Here is a 15,865-nt window from a genome sequence, read left to right on the forward strand (position 1 = left end):
ATCTCCAGTCCTGTTCCTATATTTCCAAACATTTCCGGTTTTCCCAGAATCGAAAACAAAACTTGGGGAACCCTGCTGAACATATTTTCCGAGAAATGAGGAACAGCATAGCGCATGGGTTGTGTTGAACGCTCATTTCTTGTTGGATTTCTGCAGATTTTAAAGAATATTTTTACAGATAAAGTACAGGGCTTAATTGGAAGGTAAGTTGGCACGTTGAAAAAGATAGGGGTTCTCTGGTTGAAGGTTAATGGTATTTTAGACAATCAGAAGCGTCCAAGCCACCCACCTGTTTCACTTTTGCTTACGTGGATGTTATTCGACTTTGCTCGTTGGTGGTGAGGTGAAGGAAATGTTTTAAGCCCTTGTAAGTTAATTGAAACTGTTTGATACGATTACAACCGATCGGCAAGAATGAGTGGAAACGGCGAGATATATCAATGCAAGTACAGACCAGTAAAGCTAGTGGAATCGGACGCCAGCGTCTTCTGAACGGGGATGGGCTATGCTCAAATTCATTCGCTCTTTTAATTTGTTATCAGTGCAATTATGCTCAACGAATATTGAGGTAAATCTATGTGCTTGTGTGACAAGCAACAATAACCATGCTGTTTGCTCACTTCGGAACATCGTGAACGGTCCATTGTTGGTGGGATAGAAAACTGGAAGGTTGGGGGGGGGGAGGGGAAGGTGGGCTTCTGAATACTGTTACTCACTGAGTCATTCAAGGAGAACTTATGTTTAAAAATGGTTAGATCTCGATAAAGAAGAAAATTGTCCTACACAACTTTGATCCAAGCTGTAAGAAAGATTATTATATCAAAATGGATCACGGCAAACCTTCTTTCACTGAATTGAACATCTGCTTTTGATAATTTAAATTTTCACCAGAAATGGCTATCAGCAAGTGCTTGCACAATGTATTTTAATAATAATAATAATAATAATAATAATAATAATAATAATAATTATAATAATGATATATTTATAGAGCGCTTTAACTATTGGTCAATATTCAAAAGCGCTGTACGATAACAATATATATCAAATAGACCAAAAGTTGTCACTTAAAAGCCTTTTTAAAAAGAAAAGTCTTCAGCCTTTTCATATCAATTAATAAATGGTTGGTTTACTATACACACTACATGAATTTTATTAATGTAATGCTTTTTAAGACTTCTGTGTAAATCATATGGTCTCTGAAGCTTTATTAACTTGCATGAGAACCAGATGTTCATGGGGAGATGACAAAACACGGAGCCCTACTCCATGGAGTACCCTATGGAGTACTTAAATAGTGTACCCCTTGTCAAAAGATACGAGTCGAAAAGCAAAACAAAAACCACGTGCGAGCCATTATGTAATAATGTCATAGAGCATGCGTGTCACGCATGACATCCCAACGTGACACCCCTAAAACTCATGTATTGGTCAAATAAAATACTTCACAAACATGGTAAATCGTATAGATGTACACATCTTGTAATTAATACATTTTGAGCTTGCCAGCTCTCGGATTGTCACAGTTCGATACAGTCCAGTTTTTTTGGGGGCAGGGGGGCTCTCAGTCTTACTGGTTCCTCTATTTTGGTTTTGCCACTGTGTAATGAGTCCTTTGACCGGAAGACAAAAAAACTCCATACGATGAACAAAACCAACTGTTTCGAGTTTTGCACGAGGTAAAATATTTCAGCTTACTGCATTTTCCAAATCAACCGCCCCAGTCAGATGTGTTTGCTGACCCATCAGTGTGTTTTGTTGTTGTGGTTGTTTCTTTACATATCTCAATTTTAATACGCTACAAATAGATGGGTGAAGAGAAGGTCAGTTTAAACACATGAATTACTTTTTTATAAGTCCTAGCTTTTATCCTCATCGCTTCACACAATTAAGAAACACATGAGGCCTTGTGTAACTTGTGTTGATAGATTAAATGCCACACCTCTCGCAGACACCCTACATAAACAGGTATTTTGAAAGACGTAAAACCCGCTGCTGATTGAAGTACGTCCATACTTTTGGCTTCTTGAAGATCATAAGATGAAGATGGTAGTCGGTCCACTAAAGAAAACGTTCACAGATTACATTTCATTAAGCCTTCCGTTGAAGTGGCCATGTTAAATTCAAGATGGCGATCATTGTGGGACTGTATGGAACTGTGACAGTCATACAGCTGGCAAGATCAAAATACATTAAGATGTGTACAACGAAATGATTTACCATCTTTATAAAGTATTTTATCTGACCAATACATGACTTTTAGGGGTACTCCATTTAGGTACTCCATAGGGTACTCCATGGAGTAGGGCTCCGCATTTTGTCATCTTCCGATGTTCATGTATGTATATCAGTAATTTTTATCAAGAATTCATTTAAAGGACATACAGTTATAAAAGAAATTTTGATTGGTAATAATTACATATGGTTTCTTTTTAATATATATTTACAATTAATTGTATATAAATTGCAAATGTGGACATGTTATTGTTATCATTTTGGGGAGGGAATATGTAGTTGAAAAAAAATTAATTTTTCTTGGTTGCAGCGGGGAGGGGCATCAGGGACAAAATAAAAGGATGTGATAAAAAATGTCTCACTCATATTACTCTGGGACACCCTTCTATCCAACAATAAGTAGTGTTTGTCCAACTATTCTATCTTTCCCTGTTTTTGGCCTAAATTAATCTTTGAAAGCAGTTTCCAGTTTTTGGCGTGAAAAAGTCTCACATGCAATTGATTATCCATGAAGAATGACCCTGGCACAATACAATTGCAAATATTCTATGGTCTGCCACATAAAAAAAAAACAAGAGCTATATCTACAAGGAACAAAGCTTTAGCTCTGTATTAATGAAGAGGCAGCCAATCCCACAAAAATAAACCACTTGTGAGATATGGCACCTTTTGTAACAAATGGCAGATAATATGAGATGCAGCTAGATAGTGGCAGTTAAGTCAGGAGATCTTAAGTGAGCTCTATTGAGCTTTTTGAAAGATCCCCACAATAATATTTCTATTTACAGAAGGTGTAGATAGTTCTTTATCAATGGTAACAGCTGCGGAACTGGTAAACTTACACATTAAGTTTAATATCTATAGTAATACACTTGAATAAGATAAATCAACTCATGAAAGATATCTTGTTTTCCTTATTCTATTTGACCAAGCTCATAATTCACCTGTCCATCTATTTGTTGCCCAGGTGTAGTTTTGTTGAACACAGCCAACTGATTTCAGCATGCGTCACATACCTTTCGCATTGTGATATAAATACTTAATAACCTTTTTCCACTGGCATAAAGAAAACTGGCAAACTAATAACAAAATTATCTACTTTTTGTACCTTTTAGCTGAGTTAGTTATTGGAGTAAACTAATCTTGAACATTCAACCTCAAAGGGACTTGAAAACAATTAAAGTAAAATAATTTGACATGAATTAACTCTAAATTTGCGGTGTCGTTTGTTAGATAAGTGAAGGTAATGATGAAAAAAGAATATTGCCTCCCTCTGTGCTTTTGTTATCATCCCTACCTCAAATAGCAACCTGTTTAGGACCCCCAACAATTTTTGCATTTGGAGTACTGTTTTTAGTTCCATTGTTTTGCATATATTCATTGATTACATTATTATATTTTTCATTGATTTCATGCACATTGCAGGAATAAATTCATATACATTAAGTATAATTATGTTAATAACTTACTTAAACAATAGCTTTGATCACTCTTTAGGCTGCCATGGCAACAGGCACAAGCAAAACCCCTATTTTGTTCATGCCAACAACACTTCCAGGACCTCCTGCCACACCCACAGTTCTTACAAGTCCCTCACCAGCAGCAGGCCCTGGTGGGTAGAATAATTTTTATATTTAATATATTAACTACAGAATTTACAGTTTATCTCTGGTCCCTTTGGAGGCAGGTAGCTTTGTTTCCACAAGAATCTCAACATTTCCTGTCAGGTGAAGCAGAGGAAAATGCCATTGACTTGGGGGAAGAGGGTTTGTAGTTGGGTCTGTTTTTTAAAACTTTTACCCTTAAGAGTCTAAGAGTGACTAACATCTTATTTCTCCTTACAACATCACCTCTCATTCACACAGAAAGGTCATGAGAATTAGGAAAATGATCACCAACCGAAGGAACTCTACAACAACAACGACAGTAACAAAACTTTATTCTTATTCTGATTACAGACATACATAATTGAAAATTCTTATCACAAAAATACATGATTAAAATGGTTTGCCCCGCAAATAGGTAAGAAGCTAGTCGCGGCGGGGCAAAACAAGGACGTGATTAAAATAACAAGTTATGGAAGAATAATAATAAATAAGGCAAGCCTATGTTAATAGAAAAAAACCTTGCAGATTGCAACCGCGAGATAAATAAAACACAGAAGTTGGGAGATCAAGTTAACACAGCACTTACGGACGAACAATGTATAAAGACAAGGAGTTGTAAAAGGAAAATAGACGTAAAATGGGACCCTCAGCATGCGTTTCTATGATCCTAATTTTTTAATAATCATGGGGATTTCAATATACTCATCCTCCGTTACTAATATATGAAGCAACAATTTGCAGAGATCTTTTTTGAAAGCTTTCTTTGGGAGATTGGTTATGTAACTTGGTATCCCATTCCACAGTTTAACTCCGAGCCGAGAAAAATAATTGTTTTGTATTTCAAGTCTAGAATATTTAACATAAAACTTGCCAGACGTAGAAGATCGTTTATTGTATGAGTGGATATTAGGCACTTTCTGAAATAAATTTAACATGTTTGCTGGGGCTTTAACATTATTGATATCGTACATTAAGGTTGATACGGACTCATAGTAAAGAAAAGTTATTGAAAGCACGTTAGCTTCGAGAAAAAGAGGAATTGCATGGTCATGCCATTCGGCAAAGTATAATAAACGAAGCACTCTTTTCTGAAGAATTAGTATTTTGTTAAGATAAGCCTTGCATGCCTGATCCCAGGCAGCAAGACCATAAGTTAAATAAGATGTATAGATGTTCAGTAGTACAAGTCGGGGTACAAAATGGCGTAACTTTGCAATAAACCCGATAGTCTTACTAATTTTTGTTACAATGGAATCAATGTGATATTTCCATGAAAGATTCTGATCCATAAGTACGCCCAGGTATTTTATGTAGACTTTAGACTCGAGACAAGTATATTTATTCTTATCAATATCAAACATGTAAAGTTTTGGTTGGTAAGCAAGTCGCTTTTGATAGGGATGAAAAATTACACAGTTGGATTTCTTGATGTTAAGAGTTAGTTTGTTAGCTGTCAACCAGTTATAAAGGTTTTGTAGCTCAATGTTGACTATCGCAGTCTGTAGCCAGACTTCAGAACAAGACGAGGCAAGTTTCGAGCGTCGAAGGCGCGAGCCAATTGGGGGGGTCTGGGGGAATGCCCCCTCAGAAAATTTCGAAATCTAGAGGCTCAGAAATGCTCTTTTAAGCATTTTCCGTGGCAGTTTTCTTCAGAAAAGTCAATCTTCAAAAAAAGAAAAAAAGGCCAAAATCAAAACGAGGCAATTGCCTCCTCTTGCCTCATGCTAGCTACGGCCCTGCTATCGTCTCAAGATATTTCAGATTTTTACCTGCACACAGTATGTTAGTGTCGTCTGCAAATAGGTAGAACCCAAATTTGTTTGAGCATCTGTGAATATCATTGACATATAACAAGAAGAGCAACGGTCCAAGGATTGATCCCTGAGGAACGCCACATCCAACGACAGCTTTATGTGATATATGATGGCCTAATTGTGTTGTTTGGGTGCGATTTTTGAGATATGAGGAGAACCAGTCATTAACTATTCCGCGAGAGCCATGGTGATTGAGCTTATCAAGTAAAATGTCCTGGTCAACGGTGTCAAAGGCTTTTTTAAGATCAGTGAATACTCCACAAGATAGCAATCGTTTATCCATGTTTGACTGTATATCATTAACAATGTCCAATATCGCATGTTGGGTTGATTGCCCCTTACGAAAGCCATATTGTGAGGAATACAAAAGTTCTTGTTTCTTTATGTAGCTCATTAGACTGTTGTAAACCCTATTAAAATTAGAAAGTAAAGAGATAGGTCTGTAATTGTTAGGGTCAGTATCATCACTCTTGAAAACTGGTGTGATTTTGGCAATTTTGAATTTTTATGGATAAGTCCCTAATTTGATAGATGTATTAAGTATCTCTGAAAGAATAGGACTAATGACGGCACTTGAACATTTGAGAAGTTTGGTAGGTGAGGAGTATAAACCATAAGATTAATTTTGCCATTCGGTACAAGTAATATCTCTGACCTTAATTCTTCAGGTAAAACAGGTTGAAAAAAGAAGGATGAAGTTGGGGAATTGCACTTGTCGAGATAGTCTAGGGGAGTTTTTGGGGGAATGCGCAGATTGTTAGCAAGTCTATTTCCTACTGTTGCAAAGTGCTCATTAGTAATGTTAGGTATCCGCAAACCTTCCTTAACAATTTTGTTGCGATTGTTGAAGTCCTTTAGTGCAGATATGGCTTTTGAGTTTTTCTTCCGACGATGTAAGAGTTCATTGATTCCTTGCCAGGTTTTTTTCATGTTGTCCATATTATTCTCAAAGAACGTACCGTAATATCTCCTTTTACTCAAGCGTATCAGTGCAGAAAGTTTGTTTCTATAGTATTTGTACCTAACATTGTCTCCAGATGCATATAATTTATTTTTAACCCTAATCGCCGCCTTAATTCCCTAGTTATCCAGGGCTTGGATAATTGCTTTGCTTTTCGGATTGATAATTTTTTCATCGGGACATGAAACTCTTGATTGTTAAACAAATTCTTTTTGTCAGCACCATAGGAAATGTATAGAGAACAGTATGGAGAATATGCATACTGATGTTAGAATGTAAAGGGTTAATGGGTATGTACTGCTGGCCTCTCAGACCCCCTACCCCATAATAGTCTATTCTGTGGCCAGTTATAGACCCCATCTCAGTCATTTTTGGGAAAATGAAATTTTTGTGATCCCAACAAAAAGGTAAAGAATCTTTCTGTTGTATCTTAGGAAATTCAAGGACGAAATTGTAAAAAAAACCAAGCAATGAACATGAACATTCCAAGATTCCTTTTATTCCTATTCTTTTCTGCGCAGGCACATCCATGTACACGTAACACAACTATGACGTAACTTAATATAATGTAACACAAGTAGAACAAAACAAGGTCACGATATAACACTTTCCATATTTTAATCCCTTCTTACCAGAATTGTCTTACCCCAAAAATCCCAAAAATGTGCAATCTCATTGTAGTAGCTCTATTGAAAATGCAAAAGTATTATAATACAATGCCATCCAAAAGTGTGGTGGCCTCATGGTTAGTATGCTCGACTCTGGATCGGTTGGTCTGGGTTCAAGCCCTGTACCTCTCTTCACCCAGATGTTTAAATGGGTACCAGCGAATTTAATGCTGGGGGGTAACTCTGTGATGGAATAGCAACCCGACCATCTAAAGGGGAGTTAGAAATACTCCTAGTCACTTCCTGCTACAGAAACTTGAGTTAAGTGCCGACATGATGGGCCACTTGACTTGTAAACTGACTTTACCTGGGCACTGACTTTAGCCATGTTCTGATCACATCCTTTTCCTGGTCCTTGATCACGTTCTTTTAAGTGAATCTGGAAGGAAAATAAATTGATGAAATGATACTAATGGCAGGTTTCATGTAAAGTAACCATGCAGAAGGTCCCATGATCAGTATGAATGGTTCTTACTTCTTTTTAATTATAAACCTCAGAAAGAAAGCAAACTTGTGTCAGGTGCCAGGCCAATACCTGCTTAGCTGACCCAATATTCTTGCCTGCACTTCACATATGGTGAACTTGAGGCAAGAATATTACTATTCCATCATCATTACATTTCATGTAATACTGTGCCATATTTTGTGTTTGCCATTGCCATATTGAATTATAAATACATGTATATTAAAATATATATATATACCCTTTTAATTGAAAACCTAAAATCTTAATGTTCAAGGTAAAACTGCATTTCAAATGAGATTTATTTCCATATGACAAAACCGTTGTTTTCTTTCATAATTTCATTCAGTCAGCAGCTTTGATTTGGACGACAACCAAAAAAGATGGGTTGTGATTGGAATCACATTAAACAGGCTTCTATTACCAGTTCTCCGTGACTTTGCTGGCAAGGAACTTGCCAAACACTACACGTCATTGAAGAGCACAAGTGGAATACATACACAGGTCTATTCCAAGCACACGAAGAAAGATGGATCATTTGAATTAAACTATGGCAGCATTAACAACAACTGGGGAAAATTCAAGAGAAAGGTGCATCGATATGATTACAAAGTGACATCTGCTGAGGATCTGGCCAAACTTTATCTTGAACCACACATGGCCAAGTTTACTGGTGAATAATTATTTTACCACAATTGGAAGCAATGTCGCAATCTGATTGGCCAATTTGTTGTTGTCGATAAGAGTACAGACAACGCTGCTCGCGTCAGCGTGTCACGTAATGCCTTTATCAGCTGTCACAAGGATGACTCGGAAATTCTGGCGTCGATATTGTGATAAACAAAAAAACCAAATCCACAGTGGTTTAGCGTGGCCTGTACTCTTATCGACAACGAAATGTGTCATCACACTGGTCAAAATTTGATGCGGACTCACGAGGCGCACATTTTGACTACTGTGATGACGAATATCGTTGTCGATCATGAAAGTACAGACCACGCTAATGTTTAATCTCAAATCCTTAGTTGATCTTTTTGCTAATTACAACTTACAGGGAAATACAAGGGCGAGAAACAATTTTAAAAAAATGTATAATTGTTCCGGATCAACCTGCGGTTTATTTTTGGTGCGTCAATCTCTTACACAGGTGGCTTCGCACTAAACAGATGTCAAAAAGTCTCCAGGCCCAACGAGACTCTGAAGTCTTATTCAGTCAAGAGTCACACTTGTCATCCTGGAAATTATCCTGACTGACCGGGATACTACTTACACAGCTAGTTTCGGTTTTGACTTGATCTTTCTCTCTAGTTCACGAAAAAATATCACAGTAAAAATCTCCTCTTCGGTTTCGGCTTTATCTCGCTTCTTAGCCATGACAAGTGATGTCTGCTCAAGTTGTTCACCTTTGTGTAAAATTGGGGTCACCTCGAGTCTTCACCTTGACATGCACGAGCTATAAGCTCAAGCAAGGGTGTAACAATAGTGGAATAAGCATAGAAATAGCTGAATTTGAACTGAGACAACATAAGCACTGCAAAAGTTATCTTTTAGGGTAAGAAGACTTTAAAAAAAATCTTTCACTGATAATGTACCATGTATGCATATCTTACTCCTTGTTCTAACTTAAATTATTAATCTTATCACCTTTTCAGGTTTTGATGACACATGTGACTTATCATCAGTTTTAGGAATGCTGTCGAACTCATCCGTTTTTCACACTCGCATCCAAACAAATGCCAAGGATGTGCGTTCCAAAGTAAGAAATGAGTGGGGACACTGTAACTTTGATCACTGGAATGAACCGGACTTCAACTACAGTTTCCAACTCATGGAGACATTGACTCGTTCTTTGGGCCTTACAGTAGCTGATGAAGACAAATTACGTGATGAGCTTCGGGAGTGGGAGACCAAGGGTTAGTCATCTCAATAATGAGACGATGAAGTGCATGTGGTGCATTAGGCCCTAACCAAATATTTTCGATGCCTCCCCGGGGTGAGCCCTAGTCTTCCTTTAAATACTTTTCAATGCCTCTTCCAGGGTGAGCACCAGTCCTCCTTGCAGCTCTGTGTGAGCTGATCTTCTCCACGTCAGGTTTACCATAGACTGCTTTGCAGCTATTTCCGGAGTCGTCACGCGAAGCGAATAACTCCCCCAGAAAAGGCTGCTCACATTCGAATTGCATTCCATTCAGGATTTCGACCAATCAGCATTTACTTACCATATTCTGGAAAGTGTCCGCGCCAAAACATGCTAACCAATCACAGGCCTCGACTTATCTACTCAAAGCAGTCTATCTTGCTGTCAGTTGACAAGGGAAAGCTTCTAGCACAAGTCCGTATGACTTCCAATAGGAGACACACCAATAGAACCAATAGGAAATCTTGCCAGAGTATAACGTACCTGTTGGCCGATCGCGGTAGAAGTACTAGAATTGGCTGTAGCATTAGAAGTATAAGTGGTATTGATCGGATCGAATTGTAAACATTTCGAGGATTTCCCACGGCACGAAGCTTGGATTTCTCCACCGTCGGTCTCAACGTTCAATAAGCGCTTCTTTCTGGGACGTTCGCGATCCTTGAAGATTCCCTCCCATTCATCTTTGAGCCCTTCAAGATGATCAGAGGCCATTTTGAACTTGATCAATCGTCGGCAGCAAGCTTTACAAACTGACAACTCGCTGGTCGCTGAATTGCAGCTCACATTCACATCCAGACAGGAACTAATGATCGCCGGAAAATCAAAGGAACTTTTTCCAAAAACATAAATGTTTTCTTTTTTCTCAACTGAAGTGGAACAAATAAAGCAACGATCACTTTGCAAAACCGTCTTCGGCGTTTCCTCCATCAAGAAACTACAATCAAATGCAGAATTTGAAAACGCGGGAAAAACGATATTGATTACAATCTCTTGTGCTCTGATTGGTCACATAAGAAACGATGTCAGTGATCTCATTGGTGCAAAGACAACAAAGGGAAAGGAATGTTGTTCGAATGTGAGCAGCCCTTTATGGGGAGAAGCGTTGCGTGACGAGACTAAAAACGGTTTACCATTTCTCGCTTATATTTGTCCTGTGGGGGATTTAACTAGTGTCTTGATAGAAAATATAAAGTTTACTGTTTTCCATCTCCCCTTTTTAAATTCTTTCTTCCAATCATGAAAGGTTCCTTAGCTACCCAAGGCGAAATATTCACATCATGGCTGACGTTGCATCCATTTCATTTGTTTCTTGGCAGGTTTGAAATTGTGCATGGGTTGTCCAGTGGACAAAGATTTGATGAAATTTGTCAGCATTGAAGTAACCAACTTAGCACAGAACGTAGAAACCATTACGAAATCCGATGCTGATGAAGCCAAGAAGATAAGAGAAGCTCTTCAAGACGCCACAGATGAAATAATGAAGTTTGATAAACGTATAGTGGACATAGAAAGCCGACTGGAGGAAGGGCACCAAGCGCAAACAAAAAAGAACAAAGAATTCTCATCAGCAATTGAAGATATTTTTAACAACATGACAATAATAGAGGAACGCCAAGATACAAATGAAGAAAACATTTTTTTGTTAGAAGAAAGGCACGATGAGCTAGAATCCACAGTAACCTCTTTAAAGGACGGACAGAGTGCCTTAACCTCAAAGGTGGAGATTTTAGAGGTCGGACAAACTCAGTTAGATTCTCGGCTGAAAAAGTTAGAAAAAGGTAATGCCATTGCCACAGTCGATTCTAAAATTTTGCATCTGCCCAGTCGCAATCGTTGCTTTTGTGGTCGTGAAAGTGAGCTACAACGAATTGCAGCGCAACTGAAAAATATTGTGAGGGGTTGTTCGGAATCAGCAATTTGCGGTCTCGGCGGTGTAGGAAAAACATCTCTGGCTGTCGAGTTTCTCTGGCGACAGAAAGACAAGAAGGAATATCCCGGTGGTATTTTCTGGATTTCGGGTGAAAAAAAAGACCTTTTCGAATTGTCTGTCAGCGAGATGGCACGTCAAATTGGAACTTTTGATGACAAAGACTTTTCCAATTCGCTGTCAAGAACCTTGGACTGGTTGGGAAAGCGTGAACAGCTGTGGTGTCTAGTGGTTGACAATCTGGATGAGTTAGAAATGTCCATGGATATGCGGAAGTTGCTGACTGGTCGTTGGAAACAAGCCGCCCGTGGTCATATCATCATAACCACAAGAAGAGAAGCAACAGAAATCGGCGAAGAAACAGAAATAGAAGAAAGCTCTTGTATTGAGTTGAAATGCTTCACAGAGGAAGAGGGAGTTCAATTTTTAAAATCACGAAGTGGGACAGCCGGACAAGACAGTGATTTTCGTGAGCTGGTTGAAGAGCTTGGTGGACTGCCTTTAGCTCTTGATCAAGCTGCTGCTTACATTCGATGTCTTCGCCAGCCTATCAAAGAATATCTGAAGAAGTATAGGAAACAAAAGATGCTTCTCTTGAAAAAGAAGAAGGCTCGTAATCTGGTGGAAAATACACCACCTGAGCGACTGGCTGTCCACACAACATGGTTGTTAAATTTTAAGCACGTCAATCAAATGTCAGAAGATATGGATCTTGGAGAAACCCCCTCTATCGTAATGAAAATTTGTGCCTACCTAGGTCCCGATGACATTCCATACCAGGTGATAAACGAAGGACTCCACGTTGTAGGAACTTCTAAGGTAGTAAGTGATTTGTGGGATGCAGCCGAGATAGTGTCTCTTCTTACTAAGTTTTCCCTTTTTCAAAGGCATGGGACAGATTCTTTCAGCGTTCATCGTCTGGTGCAAGACGTCATCCAAAGTGAGATTGAAAAGGACGAAATTGAACTTCGTGTACTTTGCTGTGCCGTGCACACACTTAACCATGCACTAACAAAAACGCTCTCCCCAGCGGAAGTCTGCCGAAGTTTCGTTGAAGATGCGGTTTTCAGTGTTGAGAATCCTCCTTCGTTACAACTGTGGGGCAAGTTGGCTTCGCACTCGACCTACTTGCAAGAACATTTGCGTACCTACGTAACAAAACATGAAAATGATGTCGAGAGCTTGCATAGTTTGCTCTACACTGATGCAACTATTCGTATCTTTAACGAAGCAGCGATATTTTTTGGTGTTTCGCATCAGAATGTGAAAGCTCAGGCCATGCAAAAAAAGAAACTAGAGTTGCTAGTACACCTTGAAAAGCCGACTCTTGAGGAAGATTGTACCTTGCCTCATTACTTTGTTGATGTACCTTTGAAAGACAAGGACCACAAGGTGATAACGTGTTGTATGAGAAACCCTCCTCCTGAAAACGAGGCCTTGGCTGAAGAAGATTCTGTTTATAATGAGAGGAAGGTGGAAGGCGACCAACTGAGAGAAAAAGGGAACGATGCATTTAAAAGTAGAAATTTCCAAGAGGCACTGCGTCTTTATACAAGAGCCATTTATCTGTGGCCTGAAGACCACCAGTTGTTTGGTAATAGGGCCCTCTGCCATTTAAAACTTGGAGACCCAAGAAAAGCTCTGGAAGATTGTAAAAAATGTCTTTATCTAAAACCTGGTTACAGCAAAGCACTTCAACGGAAAGCTTGGGCTCTGCGAGAACTTGTAGAAGGTGGAAATAATGAGCTTGGAGGGCAGAAACGTGCAGCAATAGCAGTCGCCCTTCACTTCGATCCCAGTCTTCGCCAAGACAAAACGTTTTGTCAGAGGTTTCCTGAGGTACCAGGACTTCGCGTCAGAGAGATAAACAATGAAACTCAGCTGGCGTTTGCTTTGATGACGACTAAAGGGGACGAAACCTTGCTGTTGCATGAAGGAGATTACCAATTGACTTCCTTTGGAACATTTAGGGACCTTCAGATTGTAGGTCTTGGACCCAAGACCTATTTAAATTGTGCACAGATTTGCCGAGTTGCCCGCGCTAAATGCTATTTTGAACAAATTGTGTTTCCTAGAGGGAACGTTGCCCTGATCTGCCATGAAAAAAATGGAGCAGTTCACTTAAATCAGTGTGAGATCTCAGGAGGGGAGACAAGTTGTGAGGACTATCCAGAATGTAACGGAGGTACAGGCTGTGTGGGGCCCTCTTTTGGGAGGCCTGCTTGCGATCGTACAGGAAAATTTGGCAGTGCAGAATCACCGTCTGGCATGGCTGGCTTTCCGGGGGTCGACATTTCAAACGGGGCCTCTGGATTGATCGAAAACTGTGTAATTCATAATTGTGGTGGTGGTGGAGTTCTTGTTTCTGGGAAAAGTTCTCGACTAATGGTAAAAAACTGTGAGGTCTTTAAGAACCACCAAGCAGGATTAGAAGCCAGGGAAGGTGGAAAACTTGAAGCTCTCGGAAACAAAATATTCGATAATGGTTATCACGGCGTTCTGATTGGTCCAACCGCTGGAGAATGTGACATCTATGAAAATGAGATTTTCGAAAATGCAAGAGAAGGGATTCTCGCTATCGAAACTGAAGAGAAGATAGAACTCTGCAACAACAATATCCACCACAACAGACCCTTTGGGATTTCCCTTGATAAAAATCCTCAAATGTTCATAAGCAAGAATAAGATTTTCGAGAATGGATTCTGGGGCATCCTCGCTAAAGCCCGAACATCAGCACACATAGTTGGAAACGAACTCTCTGCCAACAAATGTGGCGGAATTTTTATTGGTGTCAATTATTCTGGGAGGGTTCTTCTGGAAACAAATACTGTCAGAGATCACAGTGGCCCATGGCTTGAGTATCAATGTAAAAACGGTAGCCCGATTATAGATTACAGTTTACTTGACGACAACCAGATTGATGCTATGGGTGCTATGTTTCCGAAGGGTGAAAAGCGATTATATTCAAATGCTCCCAGTCTTAGAAGAAATAAAGAATTTAACAATAAGGAAGGTATGTATCATCCCAGAGAGGTGGCTGAACGAACCTGCAGCGGTTGCACTTATTGTCGTCGCCGAAGAGATAAAGTAGTGCATTTATTGAAGTGCCCAGGATGTCACATTGCATCTTACTGCAGTAAAGAATGCCAGCGTAACCACAGACTGAAACACGAGACGATATGTTCGGCCCTCAAAACTCGCTTTGCTGTTGACGTTGACCGTATTCCCATGTTGTACCCGGTGCGGACGTTTGGCACTCATTTGAAGGGGATCGGAGAGGGCCCTAAACCAAAATCTAACGAGGAGTTTATCGTCAAGATTCAGACACAAAATCTGAACAGCCACCCACTTCAGTTGCTGACACTTTACGACCAAAGTGTCACCATAGATTGTACCATCCAAAGTCCAGAAATTTTCAACGTGATAATGGAGTGTGGCGTTCTTGGAGCTTTATACAAGTTTACAAGTAAGAAATGTTTTTTCTGGGCCATGTTTACTGAGCCAGGAGGAAAGCTGACAATTTATCTCGATCACTTGGCTCCTTATCAAGAGTGGTAAAGGTTAATTAAACAGTTTTCTACGATCCCCATCCACTCGCGCAAGTAGTCCTGAAACAGTTTTGTAGTTGAACATTTCCTTTTGCTGTCTTATTAATAATTCCAAGTGTCTTGACGTGCCATTTGGAAAAAAAAAAAGAACATTTAGTTAGGGAAACTTACTTCACACTTTAGATCAAGTGAAATCCTTTTTTCTCGTCCGTTTTCATTCTTTACTATACCATATTGAATTTTTTAACACATGTCAAGGAACTGTGGATAGTTTGGTCTGTGAAATGGACTGCACAGCTCGTTTTTAGAGTTTTTTTCCTTGGTAAGGATGTAGACTACAAAATATTGCTTAATTTAAATTGGCAAAAAAAAATTATATTTCAGCCAAGATATTTCCGAAGAGTGCTCTCAGTTGCCATTTTAATTTCAGTCGTGGCTTGTCAATTCGTTAATAAAGGACAGTGATAAAGTTTTTCAGCTTGTTCGTGTGGGAATTCTATCTTATACTAACCCATAAGAACTTAGACAAGATAACGTGTGCCACTTAAATGAGTCAATTATGTAAAGAGGACTTTGGGATAAGTGTAACAATCTAAACAATCGAAATGCAACATGTTCAAGCATTTATACAAATATATATATGTGAACACTCGTTGCGATTTGAAAGTATACATGAAATATATACACCTTATCTTTTTCCATTGAAATGTTTTTGGCAGAATAA

At 39.1% G+C, this 15,865-nt stretch overlaps 1 protein-coding gene across 2 annotated transcripts; it reads left to right on the forward strand.

The window, feature by feature from the left end:
- Positions 1–64: 64 nt before the first annotated feature.
- LOC111336898 (uncharacterized) lies at positions 65–15,614 on the forward strand. Of its 2 annotated transcripts, XM_022943067.2 has the most exons (5): positions 65–203; positions 3,733–3,847; positions 8,098–8,421; positions 9,401–9,661; positions 10,983–15,614. In XM_022943067.2, exons 2-5 carry the CDS (start codon positions 3,739–3,741, stop codon positions 15,149–15,151), a joined length of 4,863 nt encoding a protein of 1,620 aa, XP_022798802.2. In that variant the 5' UTR covers positions 65–203; positions 3,733–3,738; the 3' UTR covers positions 15,152–15,614. The 2 variants fall into 2 exon arrangements, with proteins under 2 accessions (XP_022798802.2, XP_088601623.1); XM_088745497.1 differs by lacking the exons at positions 65–203; positions 3,733–3,847 and having other exon boundaries at positions 8,244–8,339.
- Positions 15,615–15,865: the final 251 nt, after the last annotated feature.

This window comes from Stylophora pistillata, chromosome 14 (assembly GCF_964205215.1).
Source record: "Stylophora pistillata chromosome 14, jaStyPist1.2, whole genome shotgun sequence".
Lineage (NCBI taxonomy): Eukaryota > Metazoa > Cnidaria > Anthozoa > Scleractinia > Pocilloporidae > Stylophora > Stylophora pistillata.

Excerpts from the sequence above, each read along its gene's own strand:
- LOC111336898 (XM_022943067.2), top strand. The coding sequence starts at position 3,739 with ATGGCAACAGGCACAAGCAAAACCCCTATTTTGTTCATGCCAACAACA. Across the intron at positions 3,848-8,097 it reads CTCACCAGCAGCAGGCCCTG|TCAGCAGCTTTGATTTGGAC; the intron begins GTGGGTAGAATA and ends AATTTCATTCAG. Across the intron at positions 9,662-10,982 it reads TCGGGAGTGGGAGACCAAGG|GTTTGAAATTGTGCATGGGT; the intron begins GTTAGTCATCTC and ends GTTTCTTGGCAG.